An 18,934-nucleotide genomic window follows, 5' to 3' on the forward strand; every position below is an offset into this window, starting at 1 on the left:
TACCAATAAAGGTTGAAGATTGCTCTATCATTCGTGTTGAATTGACTGCTGTCTTTCCTTGCTCGTCAGCTTCCTTGTCATTTCACTAAGAGAGACACACCAAGTCTCCAAGAATTCATTCACAACTCTGTTATAGCTCACAGTATTGTTAGAGATTAGTGTAGAGAATCTAATGTCCCTTTCAGTGTCGAGAACCCTGATCTCAGTAGCTTCACATGGGACTTCAGCCGAGCACATCATGTCAGGAAGACACCGGTCATAGAAAAAAAATACGAGTGGTCCCCCTTGCATCCTTGAGGTCAGTAGAGGTCTTTTCGGCAAGAAAGCAATTCTACTCATCCTTTCTGCTGTCACAGTAACAGAAGGTCCCACGTGGATTCCTTGATTGCAGGTGGCTTTCTCTCCAGGGCCAGAAGGTTTCTCAGGATCCTGTGTTTGAGTGTGTGGTGGGGTTTTTGGATAGCAGCGGATAGCACCTCCTTGGCTCCCATACATTCTGTATCTCCAGGTTCCTCAGGTGCTCTCAAACCTGATCTTTTCTTACAGCAGGAGGGACTTTGCTCACCCAGTCCCTGACTGGAGGTTCATCCGATTGAGATGTGTGGGATGAGAGACTGCCAGTGAAGACTGGGGAAAAAATATTGTTGAGGAACTCAGGCTTCTCCTTCTCTGGTCATGAACCACATCAGACTCCCAGATGCTCCACATGGAACGACCCCAGAAACAGCTGTTTTGCAACAGGAGCTGCTGGTTCCTTGTCATCTCAACAAGAGAAAATTACGACTCTCTACAGAGTTAGTCACAACTCTGTTATAGCTCACAGTATTGGAAGAGATCAGCATAGAGAATCTTATGTCCCTTTAGATGTTGAGAAGCCTGAGCACAGAAGCTTCACACGTCAATCAAGCCACGCACTTGATGCCATACAGATCGAAGTCATAGAAATGGAAGGGTGGTGCCGCTTCCATCCTTGAAGTCAACATAGGTCCTTTCTGCAAGAAAGCAATTCCACTCATGGCATCTGCTGTCACAGAAAAGACTGTCCCACGTGGACTCCTTGCTCGCAGGTGGCTTTCTCTCCAGGGCCAAGGGGGAGCTGCCTGCAGGTTCCTCGGTTGCAATGAGCTCTCGGAGTTTTTCCTGCCCACCAGGGATTTATGCAGCACAAACCACAACAGCACAGCTCAGCACAGGCCTGCGCCTGCCCCGATGAACTGGACCGAGGATCATTCCCTCTTCTACGTACAACACTCTCCCGCTCAGCAGCACTACACTAGCCTGTCCTCAGGACTTACCTTCTATAAGAGATTTTACAGAAGGGGCGGCTGTGCTCCTCGGCATTTCATGACAGGAAATCCTCTCCCGGGCAGTAGTTCTTGCCCACCTCCCGGGCATCCACCCAATACTTCCGCAAGGGAATATGTATGCTGCCTTGGTGACATCCATCCATCCATCCACCTGTCCGTGCATCCATCCATCCACCCATCCATCCATCCATCCATCCATCCATCCATCCATCCATCCATCCATCCATCCATCCATCCATCCATCCATCCATCCCCCCAAAACATTTAGAATCAAAAGACTTTGTGCTCAAACACCCCACAGTTGCTACACGCAGCCAGAGCTGTAGGGAGACTTGGAAGTGTCACTGTACCCACCTCCCTGCTTTGCAGAGGCCTTTGCACACCCAGGGCACCTCTTAGCCCAGGGGACACTTTCCCCTGGCCTGGAGCTCACTGGGCTCTCTCACAGCCAGAAGCTCACTGCTCAGAATCCCACAGAGGCCTGGCAGTAGTTCCCTGCTCCCCACAATTTCCCCAAATGCTCTATCGGCCACGTCTCCACACTGAACCAATTCACCTGCTCAACCTCAACTTATGCCAAGGGACAAAAGGAGAAAAAAAATCCCAGCCTTTTGGAAACCTTGGCAGAGCATTCCCAGAAAGAACACCTCTCCAAAGACTACAGTCTCCACACAAGGCATTCATGGGTTCTCTTTATTTCACTTTTACACACAAGGGTACCCCGGGTTACAACGATGCAGTTTACAACTGCTCTACATAACAGCGTGAGGGTCTCTGAATACCCTGTGCCACATGGCCTTCATTCAAACAATCAATTATTATATATGGGGTGACAGTCCTTCTCAAGCAAAATAGGCAACGCAATGCTCAACAATGTTCAAAGAGTAAAAGGAGAAGGGGTAAAAAGGAGAATGCACATGCTCTAACACAAACGCACAAAATCCTATTGGGACACCTTTCCACTCCCATCAAGAAGCCTCTGAATTTGGGAACAACAACGATGAGGTCAAAACCAACAGTCCATTTCTGAGTTCGTTCGGATACTACCTTCAGACAAGCCCTTGGAAACAACTTCTGGACGTTCCTTGCACCCATAGAAAAGGAACAAATTTTCATAGCTCTGTCCAGGTACAGCCTGTGCCAACACCCTTGGTGCTGCTGCACTTCCAGGGCACTCCCAAGCAGGCAGCCCACCCACCCAGCCCCTCTCACGGCCCAAAGGGACAGCTCCTGGGTTTTACTGCTCTCCTGTAGAGAAGATGTGGATTCTCTAGCCAAGGGGACAACAGACCCTCCGTGCCCGCTGAGCTGGGACTGTGCACATTGCAACAGTTCGATGTGCGCAACTCCCCGCTTCACCGGGCAGCACCAGCGCAGCATTTACACACACCTAACGGCTGCACAGACAGACAGAGAGACAGAGCCCACACACCTCCCAGACGGACACCCGAGAGAAAGAGAAGAACGAGCCCCGTGCATGCACCACATTGGGACACAGTACTCACAACTTCCTTGCTTTTCTGGCCTGTGACCAGCGCTACGTGCATTGCAGCGAGCAGGCGATTGGTCTGCCCGATCGCGCCGGTGCGTTACAGCACAGAATTCGAGCTCCATGGTCTTGCCCAACAGTGAGTCAGACAAAAACTTAGTGGGGGATCTTGGAAGTCAACCCACTCTCAAACAATTTCAGAAATATCTGTCAGGAAGAGGAAACAAAATCTTTCCAGCACGAGGGAGGTGTAGGTTTGCTCGGCTGGTTGGTTGGTGGTTGGGATGGAGAAACAACAGTTCTTCTCCCTTCAAATTTCTGGGAAATTGGTGATGCCAATCGCAAATGCAGTTTTACTCTGGAGGAACCACGGCCGCACGCAGTAGCCCGCATCCCTTCCTGTCGTGGGGCACGAAGCCTCTGGCCGTGCTGCCTCCGAGCTAGTTAAAGGCAAGACTGTGGGAGTGTTGGGCAGAGAGCGTCCCTGGGTCCCCCGGTGCCGTGTCCTCCACAGCCATAGGGCCATGGGGGAACTGGAGCTCCTCATCGGTGCCACCCCCCGTGGCACGGTGCTGTGGCAGCAGGCTGGGGAGGATGGGCTTCAGGAACTGGAACTCGCTGCTGCCCGAGCCCGTTGTGAGGCTGACCTCGTAGCAATAGGCGTGGGGCAGGGTCCCCGCAGCGGCCGCATCAGCCGGGACCCTCGGCAAGTTGCTGGGGCCGTAAAGCACACGCTCAGGCGTCAGCTCCTTTCTCTTGCACACCTTGCGAGTGATGAAGGCTGCGGCGGACACGAGGAAGAGGAGTGAAACGCAGACCAAGGAAATGATTAAATAGGTTGTCAGGGAGCCGTCGCCGTCCTCCGTGGCCGGGCTGCTGTGGGGGACGTGCACGTCTGAGAAGTCACTGAGCAGGAGCGCGCTCAGCGCAGCCGTGGCTGACAGTGGTGGCCGCCCGTTGTCTCGCACCACAACGACGAGCTTCTGCTTCACGGCGTCTCTCTCGGTCACGGGCCTCCTCAGCCGCACCTCCCCGCTTTGGGCACCCACCGCAAACAGCCCGGGCTCAGTGGCCCTCAGCAGGTGGTACGAGAGCCACGAGTTCTGACCCGAGTCAGCGTCCACGGCCACCACTTTGGTGACCAGGTAGCCTGCCTCAGCCGAAACGGGCACCAGCTCGCTGGACGCCGGGCTGCTGCCCTGGGCCGGGTACAGCACCAGCGGCGCATTGTCATTCTCATCCACCACAACAAGGCGGATGGTGACATTGGCACTCAGAGGAGGAGTCCCTGCATCAGAGGCGATCACCCACACCTCCACCCGCCTCACCTGCTCGTAGTCCAAGGGCCGCAGCATAAAGACGTGCCCGTTCTCTGAGTTGATGGAGAGGCAGGAGCAGGGAGGCTGCTCTGCGGGCTGCGCTGGGGCCACGGAATAGGTCACCTTGGCGTTGGGCCCCACGTCAGCGTCCCAGGCGCTCACAGCTCCAACCAACACCGTGGGGACATTGTTCTCTCGCACGTACATGGTGTACGACGTCTCGTTGAAGACAGGCGCGTTGTCGTTCACATCGGAGATGGCCACCGTGAAGGTCTGGGTGGTCGTCAGAGGAGGCGACCCCGCGTCCGCCGCTGTGACAGGGAGGACGTAGCGAGCCGTCTCCTCCCGGTCCAGCTCGCTCACAGTCACCAGCTCGTAGTAATTCTTATAGGCCGGCCGCAGGGAGAACGACAGCTGGTCCTCAAGGGCACAGGAGATCTGCCCGTTGGCACCGGCATCCCGGTCCCTCACAGCAAAGAGGGCCACCACCGTCCCGGGTAACGCGTTCTCGGGGAGGGAGCTGCTGAAGGAACTCACCACCAGCTCCGGTGCGTTGTCATTCACATCCACCACCTCCACCAACACCTTGCAGATTGCCGACAGTCCCCCGCCGTCTCTGGCCCGCACACTGAGCTCGTGACTCTCTGCTGCCTCATAGTCCAGAGGCGTTGTGAGTTTAATTTCACCGCTGACAGGGTCAATCCCGAAAGCGGAGTTGCTCTGCCCCACTGCTTGGCTGAATTCATAAGTGATGTCCCCATTAGGTCCTCCATCCCGATCGGTTGCCACCACACTGACAACCACAGAGCCTTCTGGGGCATTTTCTAAAACCTGCCCAACATACAGCTCCTGCGTGAAGATGGGTACGTTGTCATTGACATCGAGAACAATAATATGGATTTGGGTGGTCCCGCTCCTGGGGGGAGAGCCCCCATCCAAAGCAGTGAGACTGAAACTCATCTCCGCCTGCTCCTCTCGGTCTAGCGGCTTTTCCAGGACTAGTTCAACAAAGTTCTTGCCCTTAATCCTGCTCCCAAAGGAGATGCTAAAGTACTCATTCTCGGGAGCGATGCTGTAAGCCTGGATGCTGTTGCTGCCAACATCCAGGTCCTGAGCCAACTCCAGCGGGAAACGCAAGCCCGGGTTGCTAGTTTCCAGGATCCTCAGCGTGACTTGCTCCTCCGGGAACACGGGCGAGTGGTCATTGACGTCCTCCACGGCCACCTCGACCCGCACAAACTGCAGCGGGTCGGCCAGCAGCAGCTCGACGGGGAGCGTGCACGTCCCGGCCTGCCCGCACAGCTCCTCCCGGTCCAGCCTCTCCGCCACCACGAGGCGGCCGGTGCCGCGCTCGAAGCGAAAGTGCTGCCGGCCGTCCTCCGAGGCCAGGCGGGCGCGGCGAGCCGAGAGCTGCGCCGGGGCCAGCCCCGCGTCCTCCGCCACGTTGCCTACCACGGAGCCGCGCTCGCCCTCCTCGGCTACGGAGTAGCGGAGGGGCTGGCAGCGAGCGGGCGGCAGGCAGAGGAGAGCCGAGAGCCAGAGCACTTGCCTTGCCGGCGCCATGGCGCACGGGGCGGCGGGCAGCCTCCGTCCCGCGGGGCGCCCGCGCCGTCCTCCGCCGAGCGCGGCCGCCGTGGCCCTGCAGCGGGGGGGACCGGGGCACCGCTCGCCGCCGCTGCCGCCGCCGCCGCCGCCGCCGCCGCCGCCCGGCTGGGCTGGGCTGGGCTGGGCTGGGCTGGGCAGGGCCGGGCCGGGCTCGGCCGCCTCCCCGCCCGCAGCCGCTCGGCGCCGCCTTGGCCGGCAGCACCACCCTGCGGCCCGCGGCGGGACTGCGCCCGCCGCCCGCTGCCCGCTGCCCGCTGCCCGCGCTGCCGGCTCGCCCCGCCACGCGCAGCCGTGCGCACACGCGTGGGGGCCCCGCGGCAGGACGCGCGCACCCCGCGCCGGGGCGGCAAGCGCAGGGCAGGAGCGCCCAGAGCCCGGCGGGGCCGCCGCTGCAGCCCGAGCGCCCGGGCAGCGCCGGCAGCTGCCCCGCGTCCTCCCCCGCTGCCCAGAGCCCGCGGGCAGGCGTGCGCGCCGGGCTCCCGGCAGGCCGGGCCCTGCCCCGCCACGGACACGCCGGCAGGACACGCGACACGCGTCGTCCGCCGGGCCGCTCGGCCAGCGCGCCACTCGGCTTGCTGTCAGTCCCCGTGGCGCTCAGGTTCTGCGCCATCCCGCTCTCCGTGCCGGGGTGGAAGAGGTTAAGCAGTGTCCGGACCGACCCCGGAGGGACAGCACTCGTCATGGATCTCCGCAGGGACACGGAGGCGGTGACGGCCACTCCCCGAACCCGGCGGCCCACCCGATTCCTTCTCCGCTCCATAGTACCTTCAATTCCTTCTCCACTAACTTCAGAATTAAATTCCTTACCCATTCGATGTTTCAGCTAAATTCTTATTCCCAAAATACTACATCCAGCAATTCCACCTGTCTCTCCCATTTGGAGACAAGGACAGCGTGTCACATGCCTTGCAGAACTCCAGGTAGGCGACTCCCGTAGCTCTTCCCCTGTCCCCTGATGCAGTCACTCCACCGCAGGACGTCACTAGGTTGCTCAGGCAAGACTCGTCCTTGGTGAAGCCGTGCTGGCTGTCCCCAAGCACCTCCCTGTCCTCCAGGTGCCTCAGCAGAGCTCCCTGAAGGATCTGTTCCCTGAGCTGCCCAGGCAGAGCTCAGGCTGACAGGTCAGTAACTACTGACCAGCTGTCACTTGAAATGGTTAACGCAGAAAATCTGAGAGATAACCCCCGCGGGACCGGTCGGCTAAGGGTCAGCTTGCCGCCAGAGTCGAGCCACCTCCTCCGGCAGGAAAAAGCAAACTGGAGCCTCCGCGGGGCCAGCAGACATTTAACGGCAGAGGACGGCACTACAACTACTCGGGAATCCGTGGCTGAGGACGAGGAGCATTGGCTGGTCCCGGCGGGGCTCAGGCATGGACGTGCCTGCCGGCCGGCCAGTCCAACCCATGACCAGGAGCAGGGGCTCTGCTCCCCGGGATGGCTTCCCACTCACCAGCAGGCTGCGAGCAACAGAACCGTTCCTTGGCCTTTCCACCCCCTACGTCAAAGCTGCCTTGCGGGCTGGGCAGGATGGGCCTCAGGAACTGGAATTCGCTCCTCCCCGAGCCGGTGGTCAGGCATGCTTCATAGCAGTAAGCCAAGTCCCTGTGCCGGCCACATCCACGCTGTCGGCGGCAAAGTTGCTGTCAGCGTAGCAGCAGGCAGAGGGCAGCGAATGCCTTGCCTGGAGGCGAGCCCTGCAGAAATTGTATGCAGAAAAGGCAAGGATGGACGGGAGCAACAGCGAGGAAACACCGACCAGGGTGGCGATGATGTTGGTGGTGAGCTGGTCCATGAACCACGGCAGCGATAGCAATGTAGTTCCCCGTAGTAATTCCTGGCCTCGTTTCTGGAATGGACAGAGGTTGTTCCCCCATTCAGGCCAGGAGCCCTCATGAAGGGGATGGGGGCAGCATCTCTCGGGCCTCAGCTTGGCTCAGAAAAGCCCCCTTCACCTTCTTCTGGCCTCTGAGATCGGCCTAGTTTCCAGGTCGCTCTGATTTCCACTGCACAAAACCCACTCCAAATGCACAGATTTATTCCCAAAGTCCTGCTCTTGGCATGGCTATTTCTTTGGCGATGGCTGTGACAAGTGAATTTCAAGACAGCACACTCACCTGAGGGAATTCCAAGTAGCTTTTATTGTTCTCTGTCATCAGACATTAGACTCTTGAAAATGGGTGAGCGACAGGAAATATCACATTATTTATAGACCATAAACAATTAATTAAAAGAAAGCAAAGCTTCCTGATGCCCTATATTCTACAGTGCCCTAAGTTTATTATAAACATTTTAGCCTATTCTACTATAAAACCACAAAGAGTACATTCAATTCTCTGCGACCTTATGCTCGAAAATCTTTAAATGTTCATTTCAACTTTACACTATGAAAGATCCCACACCAACCCAAAACAAAACAAAATACCACAACAGAAACTGAAAAGACACAGAAAAGCTGATGTAGGAAAAAGTGATCTTGAAGATCTCCTCCCAGTTTTCAGTATTTCCCTTAAGATTCAGAAGCAGTAAGACTCTCACAATCATACATCAAGTGTCAGTGTAATCAACATGCAACACAGTCCCCAGCCTCCATTCATATCACAATTACAAAATGCCTGCAGGACTTAAGTACTGCTCAAGAGTAGAGGGGTTCTGCCCTCTCACGGAGATGTCTGGTACCTCCCTGGTACTTTCTTTGGTGGGTGTTTGGTCTCTTAATTCCCTTTTCCCTTTGAGGACGTTAGCCGGTGAGGACAGACACGCTTGTCCTTCTCTTCGCTTACTGATGGGTGAGCCAAGGGTTTTGATCAGAGTTGATATTTTGCTTCAGCCCCCTGTTTGCTGTGCAAGCTGCTTCCGCAAGTCTGGGGACCGTGTCTTCGGGAAGGGGAGCTCTACCCTGCAAAGAACAGAGTGGAGGTTGTTGTTTGGGTGTTGAAGGTAAGCAGACATCAGCGAGAAGCTCCGAGGGCATGTCTTACACCACCGCACGGCTGTCACCGCTCTTCTCTACCCAGAGCCAAAGAGGAAGTTAGACCGGGTGGTGGGTCTCTGACCTGAACACGGAAAATCTAACCCCCCAAACCATCCTCCACTGAGGACATCACAAAGGCACTACTGCAAAGCTTTGGTGAGTCTGAGGGAGTAATTTAACATGGCAAGAGCCCAAAATAAAAACCACTTTCTCAAAAAGAGTAAAGGTGGTTTAATGTTGATGTATCAGGATGGGTCCTTGTCTCCCTTGAGGCTACTGCAGCTGCGGTTCTGTGAACCTGCAGTAGAGTGAGTCCAAGACATCAGTGGTTGTGAAATACGAAAATGTTGTGGCGTGACCATAAAAGATGTTGTTTATAGGTCTTCAGCCTCATATATGTTCATCGTCCAGACTCTTATGACGTGCTGGATGGCCCCCAGAAACTAGGAACCCCATGAGGAGAGAAGGAGCTCTTTCAATGACTGCCTTTTTTCCCCCTCACACTCTTTGAACAGCTGGAGTTCGAAGGGCACCTCAGACATAACTCACTTTAGGTTCACAGCAGCACTGAGAAGAGAAGTGCTGGTACTGTCCGGCAGCACCCGGCGGCTGGGTCAGGAAGTGACTGGGACGGTGCTTTGTAAAGCCCCAATAACCACATTTTTCTGGCCAACACTGTTCATGCAAGCCACAAAAATACAAGGGAATTTAATGGCAGAGGTTCCCACCTCCGTGGCCTCCAGCAGCTTGGAAGACAGCTTAAGTTCAGCACTGCCATCACTCTGCTGAACAGCACTTGGCAGGGTCCGGCACCAGCTCCTAACAGCAGTGCAGGGGACACCGTCAGTGATGTGACACCCCTTTGCACTGTTGTCCCTGCAGCCCCAGTTGACTCTGGACAGGACCACTGCACTCGGCTGCTGCTGCCTCTGGGAGGATGTGCCCCTAGGGCACCTGCTCTGAGTCCCTGTGGGCTCTACCCAGTGCGTGGACAGGACACCCTGTGTGGCTCACACATCCATACCACTCCTTCTCATCTTCTCACAGCCCAGATGCCCCCGTTTTTGGTGACACCCAAGACTTGACCTAACATGAAAACGCAAGGCATAAAGCTGAATGTAGACAGACTCACTTAGTCAGCACTTGGGGAGCAGAGGGCCGTGCCGGATCCTCCTGGGAGGCCCCTGCCAGCGGCTCTGAAACCCTCTCTACCCTCTCCTCCCTCCCCAGTAGCTCCTCCAGCACCAGCTCTGCAACATCGATAGTTGTTCCTGCCAGGGGTGAGCACCCCCCACCCCACGCTGCTCCCTCCCCGCTCCCCCCATCGCCTCGGCCCGGCCAGGTCCCTCACCTGTGCAGCCCAGTCGCCTTCTTCCCCGAGGTTGGTTGCCTCTTGTGAGCACACCGAGCTCCGCTGTTCGCCCGGGCCTGGGGGCAGCCCGGCAGGGAAGCAGGGAAAGAGGGGCCTGAGGAACCGAAACTCGCTGTTGACGGTTCCTGCGGTGAAACAGACATCGTACACGTAGCTGCGGGGCAGGGAGCCCGCATCACTCTCCGTGGCAGTCTGTGGGAATGTGGGTAAAGTCTCCGCCTCCCTCTGCCTGGCCCGCCGCAACTTGACCACCAAGGCGGCCACCGCGGTGGTGAGGAACAGCGCCGATATGCAGGCCAGGCAGGCGATGAGATACAGGGTGAGCCGCCCGTCGGGCTCGGCCACCGGCACCTCCTCGCTCACCTGCAAATGGGCGTTGGAGAAGCCGTGCACCAGAGCGATGTCCAGGGTGGCGGTGGCGGAGCGTGGCGGCTGCCCACGGTCTCGCACCAGCACGACGAGCCTCTGCCGCGCCACGTCCCGCTCCGACACGGCCCGCGCCGTGCGCACCTCGCCGCTGTGCAGCCCCACGTGGAACAGCCCCGGCTCCGGTGCCTTGGCCAGCTCGTACGACAGCCACGCGTTCTGCCCCGCGTCCGCGTCCACCGCCACCACCTTGGCCACCAGGTAGCCCGCCGGTGCCCAGCGTGGCACCAGCTCGCCCATCGCCGCCGCACTGCTGCCGGGGGGCGGGTGCAGCACGACGGGCGTGTTGTCGTTCTCGTCACGCACCACCACACGCAGCACCGCCTCAGCACGGAGAGGTGGCGAGCCCCCGTCGGCAGCACGCACCACCACCTCGAAGGCACGCACCTCCTCGTAGTCCAGCGGGTGGAGGATATAAACATCCCCGTTTTCAGAGTTGACCGACACGTCAGGCTGTTCTTTGCCCTCCTGCCTCACCAGCGCGTAGTTTACACGGGCGTTTTGCCCCGCATCGGCATCCGTGGCATTCACACTGCCGATCCGCAGCATGGGGCTGTTGTTCTCTGTAACCGACATGATGTAAACCTCCTGGGTGAACTCCGGGGGATTGTCGTTCACATCTGATATCTGCACGAAGATGGTTTCTTGAGAGCTCAGCCGTGACATGCCCCAGTCCGTGGCTATGATGGTGATGTTATACTCCGCCGTCCTCTCCCTGTCCAACGCCGTGTTTGTTCTCAGCTCGTAATAATTATCAAAAGTGGGGGTGAGACTGAAGGGGAAGTCTCCGTTGATCGAGCACTCTGTCCTGCCGTTGTCCCCGGAGTCCAGGTCCCGCACACTGAACAGGGCCACCACGGTGCGGGGAGGGGCGTCCTCAGGAATGGAGGCGGTGATGGAGGTGAGCGCTATCTCCGGGGCGTTGTCATTCACGTCCAGGACCTCCACCTGCACTTTACAACGTGCAGACAGCCCTCCGCCATCGGTGGCTCTCACCAACATCTTGTGGTTTTTCGCTTCTTCAAAATCCAGGTTGCCAGCGACCAGTATCTCCCCGGTGGCAGGGTTCAGCTCGAAGAGCTGCCGCGACCGCACCGATATCTGGCTGAAGGCGTACCGCACTTTCCCGTTGGACCCTTCGTCGGGATCCACGGCCGTGACTCTGACCGCCAGCTGCCCCAGAGGGCTGTTCTCGGCCAGCCGCACCTCGTAGACCTCCCGGCTGAAGACTGGGATGTTGTCATTGGCATCCAGCACCACGATGTGGATCTGAGCCGTACCCGACCTGGGTGGCGAGCCCCCGTCGGTGGCAGTGAGGAGTAAATTCAGCTCCTGCTGCTCTTCGCGGTCCAGCTGCCGCTGTAGGACCAGCTCCGCATATTTCACTCCATCTTTCCCTGTTCCGAGAGCGAGAGAGAAATGCGAATTGGACTCGAGGCTGTAGTTCTGCAAACCATTACTGCCCACGTCCTTGTCTTGGGCGCTTTCCAGTGGAAAACGAGACCCTGGAGCTGTTGTTTCCAGAATCTCTAAAACCATCTCCTTCTCCGGGAACACAGGGGAGTTGTCGTTCACATCACGAAGCTCTACTTCCCCTCGCATCAGCTGCAACGGATTTTCAAAGAATATCTTAAAGAAGAGTGTGCAGGTCTCGCTCTGCGGACAGATCTCCTCTCGGTCCAGCGACTCCTTTATCGTCAGGACTCCGGTGTTTGGATTGAGGCGGAAAAGCTGCTCATTCCCCTCAGACACAACACGGGCCTTGCGAGCTGCAAGCTGGCTCGGAGCAAGCCCCAGGTCGTTTGTAATATTGGCGACAAAGGAGTCCCTCTCCATTTCCTCCGCCAGGGAATAGCGGAGGGTTTCGGCCCCGCTCTGACACAAGCAAACGCACAAAATAAACAAGCTCACTTGCCTCTTGCTGCCTCCGCTCCGTCTCCCACACGCCATTCCTCTCCAGAAAAGCCATCCACCGTCCTCCGTGGCTCCCGGCATTTTGAAGTAGCTTCCGAGGCAGAGCGGTGTTTGTCAGGAATCCCGGGGTAAGGGGGTCTGAAAGCCCCCGAGCAACCCGGCTCCGTGCCCCGCCGCCCTTCCCGAGCAGCTCACGCGGCTTTTTTTTTTGTCTCCCTGTGCCGGCAAATCCGGAGCGGGCAGAGAAACCTCCCGCTCCGTGGCCAACACCCCCACCCAGCGTCGCGAGGGGGAATAGTTCCTCTGCCTCCTCATTCGGGGCAGCGCAGCTGGTTTGGAGTTTGCTGCTTGAATCTGCACCCTCCGTGCCAAAGCGGAGCCGGAAGACGCAGTGTAAACGCTCTCTTCGTTTGGAAGCAGGCTCCCGCCCCGCAAACGGAGCGCTGCCCTGGGCTATCGCTTAATCGCGAACTCTTCATACACAGCTGTTGGTCTTCCTCCGTGTTGGGTAAGCATTGCAAGATCTGCCACTTCCACAGGCTGCACTGAGGGATTTTCCCTCTCTTCTCCACTTCTTAATGAGCACAGCACAATTAGCAAGTTGGGCGGGTCAGAGAAGCACCGCTATTGAACGAGAGCTGACGCCAGGGAAAGGTCCCGAAAGCAAAGGCTTCACCATCGCCCTGGCTCACTATCACATCAGAATGATAATGCTGTTGTACACCACATCATCCCAGTGTTGTTTTCTTCACGTTGTGCATCACACCTCGCCCAAAGGGCACACGGCTTTAACAGAATTATCCTTCCCTGCCGCCTGCTGCCCTTTGCGCCGTGAAAAATGTCCCCAGCCGTCCACAACAAACACTGAAATGCTGCAACCTGCTTTCGTGTTTTGGAGGGACGCAGTCCTTTCTCCTCTGATGTTACCACACAGACATAGAAATACTTGAAAGGTGCCTGTACTGGGAAGTCGAACCCGAACTGCTGTACCTGTGTAAAGATACACGGCCAACAGCTATTTAATACCAAGGGCAAGGAAACGAGCAGGAGGGCTCGTCAATTAAACCCTCAGATACACAAACGCTACCGAGCAGGAGCTAACGGAGACAATAGCGAAGACCAGGGATCTAACGACACCGACCGATGGGCCATTAAAGGAACCGTTCAAGTGCAAACTCCAAGAGTTGTAGCCAGCGATTTTGTAAACGATAAGGAGGGGTGGCGGGGCGGGGCGGGTGGGGGGGAAGAAGTATCATGGATTATCTGCAAGTGCCTTGTAGGAAAGAGCAAATTGATTGCGAGATATTTGAGGGGGGTTCTAGCAGTATGCAAAGTTTTTTATGGGATGATTAGAGGCAGGATCAAACTCGGTAAATGGAGAGGTCAGGAGTGGAGCTGGGAGGAACAGCCATGGGGAAAGGGAGGTGGGAGGGGAGAGCGAGGGGTTCTGAGCACGGCCTGAGAGTGCGAGCCAGGATCCGTGCCGGAGGCCGGATAAAATCCCAGGATCAGGCACCCATCGCCGGCCCTGAGGATCGATGTGTATCGCGACTGCTCCTGCGGACCCAGGGGCGAGCTCCGGCAAATGCATAAGGAATGTATTGGAGAGGCTCACAGCTGCCTCCAAGAGCAGTCCTCCTCTTACAGAATAAAAATAAAATAAAATAATAAAATAAAATAAAATAAAATAAAATAGAAAATCCCTACAGTTTGCAGTACTTATTTTTGGTTCAAGCAATTATAATTCTGCTTTTAATATAAAAGTATGCATGCTATTTATATATACATTTATATAGAAAATATACTAACCTCCTTAATTTTCTCATATTTTCTTCAATTACTTAAATATTTCCAACTTATTTTTGATTGCTAATGGGGTTACCAATGTAAACCAATGCTCACCAGATGAAGACCTAGAAATGCACTGATGCATTCATTTCTTTTAAACTAGACATTTCCAGGAGTGAACATCAATTCGGCCTGGGTGACATCCATCCATCCATCCATCCATCCATCCATCCATCCATCCATCCATCCATCCATCCATCCATCCATCCCCCCAAAACCTTTAGAATCAAAAGACTTTGTGCTCAAACACCCCACAGTTGCTACACGCAGCCAGAGCTGTCGGGAGTCTTGGAAAGGTCACTGTCCCCACCTCCCTGCTTTGCAGAGGCCTTTGCACACTCAGGGCCCCTCTTAGCCCAGGGGACACTTTCCCCTGGCCTGGAGCTCACTGGGCTCTCTCACAGCCAGAAGCTCACTGCTCAGAATCCCACAGAGGCCTGGCAGTAGTTCCCTGCTCCCCACAATTTCCCCAAATGCTCTATCGGACACGTCTCCACACTGAACCAATTCACCTGCTCAACCTCAACCTATGTCAAGGGACAAAATGAGAAAAATAATTCCAGCCTTTTCAAAACCTTGGCAGAGCATTCCCAGAAAGAACACCTCTCCAAGGACCAAAGTATCCAAACAAAGCATTCACGGGTTCTCTTTATTTCACTTTTACATGCAAGGGTACCCCGGGTTACAACGATGCAGTTTATAACTGCTCCACATAACAGCGTGAGGGTCTCTGAATACCCCGTGCCACACGGCCTTCATTCAAACAATCAAGTATTATATATGGGGTGACAGTCCTTCTCAAGCAAAATAGGCAACACAAGGCTCAATAATGTTCAAAGAGTAAAAGGAGAAGGGGTAAAAAGGAGAATGCACATGCTCTAACACAAATGCACAAAATCCTATTGGGACACCTTTCCACTCCCATCAAGAAGCCTCTGAATTTGGGAACAACAACAATGATGTGGTCAAAATCAACAGTCCATTTCTGAGTTCGTTTGGATACTTCCTTCAGACAAGCCCTTGGAAACAACTTCTGGACTTTCGTTGAACCCATAGAAAAGCAACAACTATTCCCAGATCTGTCCAGGTACAGCCTGTGCCAACACCTTTGGTGCTGCTGCACTTCCAGGGCACTCCCAAGCAGGCAGCCCACCCACCCAGCCCCTCTCACGGCCCAAAGGGACAGCTCCTGTGTTTTACTGCTCTCCTGTAGAGAAGATGTGGATTCTCTAGCCAAGGGGACAATAGACCTTCCGTGCCCGCTGAGCTGGGACTGTGCACATTGCAACAGTTCGATGTGCGCAACTCCCCGCTTCACCGGGCAGCACCAGCGCAGCATTTACACACACCCAACGGCTGCACGGACAGACAGAGAGACAGAGCCCACACACCTCCCAGACGGACACCCGAGAGAAAGAGAAGAACGAGCCCCGTGCATGCACCACATTGGGACACAGTACTCACAACTTCCTTGCTTTTCTGGCCTGTGACCAGCGCTACGTGCATTGCAGCGAGCAGGCGATTGGTCTGCCCGAGCACACCGGTGCGTTACAACACAGAATTTGAGCTCCATGGTCTTGCCTAACAGTGAGTCACACAAAAACTTAGTGGGGGAACTTGGAAGTCATCCCACTCTCAAACAATTTCAGAAATATCTGTCAGGAAGAGGAAACAAAATCTTTCCAGCACGAGGGAGGCATAGGTTTGCTCGGCTTGTTGGTTTGTTGTTGGGATGGAGAAACAACAGTTCTTCTCCCTTCAAATTTGTGGGAAATTGGTGATGCCAATCGCAAATGCAGTTTTACTCTGGAGGAACCACGGCCGCATGCAGTAGCCCGCATCCCTTCCTGTCATGGGGCACGAAGCCTCTGGCCGTGCTGCCTCCGAGCTAGTTAAAGGCAAGACTGTGGGAGTGTTGGGCAGAGAGCGTCCCTGGGTCCCCCGGTGCCGTGTCCTCCACAGCCATAGGGCCATGGGGGAACTGGAGCTCCTCATCGGTGCCACCCCCCGTGGCACGGTGCTGTGGCGGCAGGCTGGGGAGGATGGGCTTCAGGAACTGGAACTCGCTGCTGCCCGAGCCCGTTGTGAGGCTGACCTCGTAGCAATAGGCGTGGGGCAGGGTCCCCGCAGCGGCCGCATCAGCCGGGACCCTCGGCAAGTTGCTGGGGCCGTAAAGCACACGCTCAGGCGTCAGCTCCTTTCTCTTGCACACCTTGCGAGTGATGAAGGCTGCGGCGGACGCGAGGAAGAGGAGTGAGACGCAGACCAAGGAAATGATTAAATAGGTTGTCAGGGAGCCGTCGTCGTCCTCCGTGGCCGGGCTGCTGTGGGGGACGCGCACGTCTGAGAAGTCACTGAGCAGGAGCGCGCTCAGCGCAGCCGTGGCTGATAGTGGTGGCTGCCCGTTGTCTCGCACCACAACGACGAGCTTCTGCTTCACGGCGTCTCTCTCGGTCACGGGCCTCCTCAGCCGCACCTCCCCGCTTTGGGCACCCACCGCAAACAGCCCGGGCTCAGTGGCCCTCAGCAGGTGGTACGAGAGCCACGAGTTCTGACCCGAGTCAGCGTCCACGGCCACCACTTTGGTGACCAGGTAGCCCGCCTCAGCCGAAACGGGCACCAGCTCGCTGGACGCCGGGCTGCTGCCCTGGGCCGGGTACAGCACCAGCGGCGCATTGTCATTCTCATCCACCACAACAAGGCGGATGGTGACATTGGCACTCAGAGGAGGAGTCCCCGCATCAGAGGCCATCACCCACACCTCCACCCGCCTCACCTGCTCGTAGTCCAAGGGCCGCAGCACAAAGACGTGCCCGTTCTCTGAGTTGATGGAGAGGCAGGAGCAGGGAGGCTGCTCTGCGGGCTGCGCTGGGGCCAGGGAATAGGTCACCTTGGCGTTGGGCCCCACGTCAGCGTCCCAGGCGCTCACGGCTCCAACCAACACCGTGGGGACATTGTTCTCTCGCACGTACATGGTGTACGACGTCTCGTTGAAGACAGGCGCGTTGTCGTTCACATCGGAGATGGCCACCGTGAAGGTCTGGGTGGTCGTCAGAGGAGGCGACCCCGCGTCTGCTGCTGTGACAGGGAGGACGTAGCGAGCCGTCTCCTCCCGGTCCAGCTCGCTCACAGTCACCAGCTCGTAGTAATTCTTATAGGCCGGCCGCAGGGAGAACGACAGCTGGTCCTCAAGGGCACAGGAGATCTGCCCGTTGGCACCGGCATCCCGGTCCCTCACAGCAAAGAGGGCCACCACCGTCCCGGGTAACGCGTTCTCGGGGAGGGAGCTGCTGAAGGAACTCACCACCAGCTCCGGTGCGTTGTCATTCACATCCACCACCTCCACCAACACCTTGCAGATTGCCGACAGTCCCCCGCCGTCTCTGGCCCGCACACTGAGCTCGTGACTCTCTGCTGCCTCATAGTCCAGAGGCGTTGTGAGTTTAATTTCACCGCTGACAGGGTCAATCCCGAAAGCGGAGTTGCTCTGCCCCACTGCTTGGCTGAATTCATAAGTGATGTCCCCATTAGGTCCTGCATCCCGATCGGTTGCCAGCACACTGACAACCACAGAGCCTTCTGGGGCATTTTCTAAAACCTGCCCAACATACAGCTCCTGCGTGAAGATGGGTACGTTGTCATTGACATCGAGAACAATAATATGGATTTGGGTGGTCCCGCTCCTGGGCGGAGAGCCCCCATCCACAGCAATGAGACTGAAACTCATCTCCGCCTGCTCTTCTCGATCTAGCGGCTTTTCCAGGACCAGTTCAACAAAGTTCTTGCCCTTAATCCGACTCCCAAAGGAGATGCTAAAGTACTCATTCTCGGGAGCGATGCTGTAAGCCTGGATGCTGTTGCTGCCAATATCCAGGTCCTGAGCCTCCTCCAGCTGAAAACGCGAGCCCGGGTTGCTCATTTCGGGGATCCTCAGCGTGACTTGCTCCTCCAGGAACACGGGCGAGTGGTCATTGACGTCCTCCACGGCCACCTCGACCCGCACGAACTGCAGCGGGTCGGCCAGCAGCAGCTCGACGGGGAGCGTGCACGTCCCGGCCTGCCCGCACAGCTCCTCCCGGTCCAGCCTCTCCGCCACCACGAGGCGGCCGGTGCCGCGCTCGAAGCGAAAGTGCTGCCGGCCGTCCTCCGAGGCCAGGCGGGCGCGGCGAGCCGAGAGCTGCGCCGGGGCCAGCCCCGCGTCCTCCGCCACGTTGCCTACCACGGAGCCGCGCTCGCCCTCCTCGGCTACGGAGTAGCGGAGGGGCTGGCAGCGAGCGGGCGGCAGGCAGAGGAGAGCCGAGAGCCAGAGCACTTGCCTTGCCGGCGCCATGGCGCACGGGGCGGCGGGCAGCCTCCGTCCCGCGGGGCGCCCGCGCCGTCCTCCGCCGAGCGCGGCCGCCGTGGCCCTGCAGCGGGGGGGACCGGGGCACCGCTCGCCGCCGCTGCCGCCGCCGCCGCCGCCGCCCGGCTGGGCTGGGCTGGGCTGGGCTGGGCAGGGCCGGGCCGGGCTCGGCCGCCTCCCCGCCCGCAGCCGCTCGGCGCCGCCTTGGCCGGCAGCACCACCCTGCGGCCCGCGGCGGGACTGCGCCCGCCGCCCGCTGCCCGCTGCCCGCGCTGCCGGCTCGCCCCGCCACGCGGGGCCGTGCGCACACGCGTGGGGGCCCCGCGGCAGGACGCGCACAGG

General features: G+C 57.5%; 3 protein-coding genes across 3 annotated transcripts; all 3 read right to left on the reverse strand.

Moving 5' to 3' along the window:
- Window positions 1-1,986: 1,986 nt before the first annotated feature.
- LOC122153220 (protocadherin beta-15-like) lies at window positions 1,987-5,809 on the reverse strand. The gene has a single exon (XM_042790007.1). The coding sequence runs from the start codon at window positions 5,676-5,678 to the stop codon at window positions 3,237-3,239; it is 2,442 nt and encodes an 813-aa protein (XP_042645941.1). The 5' UTR covers window positions 5,679-5,809; the 3' UTR covers window positions 1,987-3,236.
- Window positions 5,810-7,834: 2,025 nt separating this feature from the next.
- Window positions 7,835-12,813, reverse strand: LOC104367669 (protocadherin beta-16-like). Its single transcript, XM_042790005.1, has 2 exons — window positions 10,042-12,813; window positions 7,835-8,615 (listed from the first exon to the last, which is right to left on the reverse strand). The coding sequence occupies exons 1-2, from the start codon at window positions 12,481-12,483 to the stop codon at window positions 8,496-8,498; spliced, it is 2,562 nt and encodes an 853-aa protein (XP_042645939.1). The 5' UTR covers window positions 12,484-12,813; the 3' UTR covers window positions 7,835-8,495.
- A 2,611-nt stretch (window positions 12,814-15,424) lies between these two features.
- On the reverse strand, window positions 15,425-18,707 carry LOC122153247 (protocadherin beta-15-like). Its single transcript, XM_042790371.1, has one exon. It carries the CDS (start codon window positions 18,578-18,580, stop codon window positions 16,139-16,141), a length of 2,442 nt encoding a protein of 813 aa, XP_042646305.1. The 5' UTR covers window positions 18,581-18,707; the 3' UTR covers window positions 15,425-16,138.
- Window positions 18,708-18,934: the final 227 nt, after the last annotated feature.

The sequence above is a fragment of the Tyto alba genome, unplaced genomic scaffold, assembly GCF_018691265.1.
Source record: "Tyto alba isolate M040663 unplaced genomic scaffold, T.alba_DEE_v4.0 Super-Scaffold_17, whole genome shotgun sequence".
Taxonomy (NCBI): domain Eukaryota; kingdom Metazoa; phylum Chordata; class Aves; order Strigiformes; family Tytonidae; genus Tyto; species Tyto alba.